Source organism: Hypanus sabinus, chromosome 29 (genome assembly GCF_030144855.1).
Source record: "Hypanus sabinus isolate sHypSab1 chromosome 29, sHypSab1.hap1, whole genome shotgun sequence".
Classification (NCBI taxonomy): Eukaryota; Metazoa; Chordata; class Chondrichthyes; order Myliobatiformes; family Dasyatidae; genus Hypanus; species Hypanus sabinus.
Genome location: NC_082734.1, coordinates 30,701,106 through 30,704,758, shown reverse-complemented (window position 1 = coordinate 30,704,758; position 3,653 = coordinate 30,701,106). Strand labels below are relative to the sequence as shown.

The 3,653-nt window shown below is 46.0% G+C and overlaps 1 protein-coding gene and 1 pseudogene across 1 annotated transcript; one reads left to right on the top strand and one right to left on the bottom strand.

Moving 5' to 3' along the window:
• Positions 1–487: 487 nt before the first annotated feature.
• LOC132382805 (late histone H2A.2.2-like) lies at positions 488–880 on the top strand (annotated as a pseudogene).
• A 739-nt stretch (positions 881–1,619) lies between these two features.
• Positions 1,620–2,995, bottom strand: LOC132383205 (histone H2B 7-like). Its single transcript, XM_059954094.1, has one exon. It carries the CDS (start codon positions 2,942–2,944, stop codon positions 2,582–2,584), a length of 363 nt encoding a protein of 120 aa, XP_059810077.1. The 5' UTR covers positions 2,945–2,995; the 3' UTR covers positions 1,620–2,581.
• Between the last annotated feature and the right edge of the window lie 658 nt (positions 2,996–3,653).

The following is a 3,653-nucleotide window of genomic DNA, read 5'->3' as shown; positions in this document are numbered from 1 at the left end:
GAAACTTTTCGGCGACAATGAATGAAGTTGAATAGGATTTTGTGTTTGCTGTTGTTTGTATTCGAGTTATGAAGTAATGCCTTCGATGATGTGATGTGTTTTCACAAAAAGGGATACATTCCCAGAGACAGTTATGATATAATTAATTCACTTTCCGTGCGGACAGAACAGGACGGGTCATGTGGGCAGTCTATGCTCGCTCAGATATTGCTGACAGCTTTTCTTTGGACTACAGTTTAATTTTTTTTCCCTTGGCGGGCTTTTCAAATTTCAGGTAATTTTAGGTACTGACAGTCATTTTCCGCACTTTTCCCGCTGCCGTCTGCTCATTGGAGAATTGGACAACTCGCTGATGGCTAATTCCAAATCAGCAATTGGAGAAAGTGCTGCAGCACCAATCGTATGTGCCCCTCCGCAATCCCCCAGAACCTATAAAAACGGCGAAACCGGAACAATTTTCTCATTCTCTGTTTAGGAGTGTGTGAAAATGAGTGGATGAGGGAAAACCAGGGGTAAGGTTAAGAACAAGCCCAAGTCTCGCTCGCCCCGGGCCGGCCTGCAGTTCCCGGTGGGCCGTGTTCACAGGCACCTGGGAAAGGGTAATTATGCTGAACGGGTGGGTGCCGGAGCCCCAGTCTACCTGGCTGCTGTACTCGAGTACCTGACGGCTGAAATCCGCGAGCTGGCCGGCAACGCGGCCCGAGACGACAAGAAGACCCGCATCATCCCCAGACACCTGCAGCTGGCCGTCCGCAACGACGAGGAGCTCAACAAGCTGCTGGGAGGGGTGACCATCGCTCAGGGCGGGGTACTGCCCAATATGCAGGCCGTGCTTTTGCCCAAGAAATCCTGCGGTCCCACCAACCCCAAGGGCAAATAAGCAAGTGAAACGTCAGTTAAAAGACCCAAAGGCTCTTTTCAGAGCCACCTATATTGTCTACGGAAAGGGCTGATACAGACTGGGGAGACTCCGGGTGTTTTCCATCTGCGCGTCTAACCTAGTTTATTACACACTGTCTGAAGCGCTTTTCCTCCCCTGAAAATAATATTAATCTGCAGACGGAGCGCGCTCTCTGAACCTGGCCTCTATCCACGTCCCGTATATTACCGAAAATTAATATTTTTTTGCTTCTGGATGACTGCAGAGCGGTGCTTGATTGGCGGTAAATTGCCTAATCTCATTTCTCAGTCCCAGTTGGAAACGCCCGATCAGAATCGCCAATGAACAGACAACAGGAGAAGCGCCAAAACTAACGGCCAGACCACTAAAATTGTGAAAGTTGCAACGGCCGCGAAGAGAAAGATAATTTTAGAGAACCATCCGAATGTTTGTGTGTGTATTTATATTACACGGTTTGTGAATGGGGCCACATGATCCTGATCCGTTTATAATAGACTGCGCGAATTAAGTTTAATGTTCAAAGTAAAATTATCAAACCGTGTGGACAATGTACAGCCTTGAAATTCTTCTCGCAGAAACCCGCAAAACAAAGACCATTGAATCCACCAGAAACCATACTTAAAGACCGATGACCAACCAATGTGCAGGAGGATAAATCGCGGAAATAATTGAAAAACAAATAAAATTGTGAAATTTGTAAAGTCAGTCAGGAGGAAAATAACTTTATATAAAAGTTTATGTTCGGACTGTTATGTACATATGCCTGTGAGAAAGACAACATGATCCTGATCCACTTATACTGTGTGAATTTAGTTTACAGTTCAAAGTAAAATTTATTATCAGAGTACACCCGTGTCACCACTTTCAACCCGGAACTTCACTTTGCTGAGAGCAAAGTAATGTTTCAAAGTAAAATTACCAATTTATGTACACTATACACAGTCTTGAAATTCTTCTTTCAGGAACCCACAAAACAAAGGCACATAAAATACCCAACAAAGACTGATCACAACCAATGCGCAAAAGACGACAAATCGGGTTAATAACTCCCGAAAAGAATCCACAAACAAGCAATTAATGCACATTAATTACAATTACATTCACCAGCAGGGTCGCCGAAAGTTAGTATTCCGATATGAGAGTGAATTTAATTTTCATTTTAATCATCGATCGGTACAAATACGGAATCAGAACACGACAGGATTTTGTTTTAATTTGAAACGCATCCGGCTATGGACGGTTCGCAGTTCATAAGTTACGACGGAGGCCGAGACTGCAATGTGAAAAAACCGTGAACCTATACTGAATCACAAGTACAAATAAGACGCAGGACAGTTCCAGCACAGGGAACTGTTGGCGATAAAGCGAATCAGTTACAGCAAGTAACTGCCTCACAACGATGCACTTTGTATATAGTTGTGTGTGTGCATGTCTGAAGACGGAAACAAGCCGATAACAAAAGGGGAAAATGCTCCGTGACAGGACACAGGGTAATGAGAGCGAGTGCAGGGTTAAAACGGACATACGGATCGCAATAAACAATAATTATTTCTAAACTGAAAATCTGCAAGGAAAGGTTAGTTATTAATTACTGCTGAAATACTGGAGCAACTCTTCCATGGAAAGTGTGAGTGGCTCTTAAAAGAGCCGTTGTTTTCGGTTTGTTTAGTTGATGGAGCTTCACTTGGAGCTGGTGTACTTGGTGACCGCCTTTGTCCCTTCCGACACGGCGTGCTTGGCCAGCTCCCCGGGCAGCAGCAGGCGCACGGCGGTCTGGATCTCCCGAGAGGTGATGGTCGACCGCTTGTTGTAATGGGCCAGGCGGGAAGCCTCGCGCGCGATGCGCTCGAAAATATCGTTCACGAACGAGTTCATGACGCTCATGGCCTTGGAGGAGATGCCGGTGTCGGGGTGAACCTGCTTCATCACCTTGTAGACGTAGATGGAGTAACTCTCCCTCCTCGACCTCCTGCGCCTCTTGGTGCCCTTGGCCTTGGACACGGCTTTCTTGGCGCCTTTCTTCGGAGCTTTGGTTTCAGGCATTTCTTCAGTCAGTTACCGACCCAGAAAATGCGGAACTCACTCGGAGTGCGGATTAAATCGGCAATGTGGCTCCACCCTATGCTAATGAAGGATTCAGGATAACAAGTTTGTCATTGGTTTGTTTGGACGTATGAAAATTATTATATTTATCTAACGTTTTGAATAGAAGAATGAAGGTAGTAATTACGGTGGCTGGCTTTTGCCAATCTCAACCCGCCCAGACTCCGGCACCGCTGGTGGAACCGAAGGCGAAATAAGCTGCCGCTGAAAATAATTTAATTTCTACTTAGAACTGAGGATCTTGGAATTGTAGATCTCAGACCGAGTTAATTAAAACTAAATTGTGAAAATTCTGATCCACTCACGGCAAGTCTGAACCTACATGGGTGTGAGGGGATGGTCTGAACAACCTGTGTTATCCCGTGTGGGCTGAAAGGCCTTATCTGTGCCAGACTTTCCTGGGATTGGTTTAATTCTTTGAAGGTGTGTGGGCATTGCCAGCAATGTCTCCCAATCCCCAGTCCTTCAGAGGGCAGAGAAGGGTCTGTCACACCACTGTGCCTGGAGTTGCACAGAGGCTGGCGAAATGACGGCAGATTTCCTCCCCTAAAGGGTATTACTGATTCGGATGGGTTTACACCACAGGCAGTACAGATCACAACGGACTAATTGTTTATTCCAATGTAGGTACTCGCTGTGGTGCCGACTG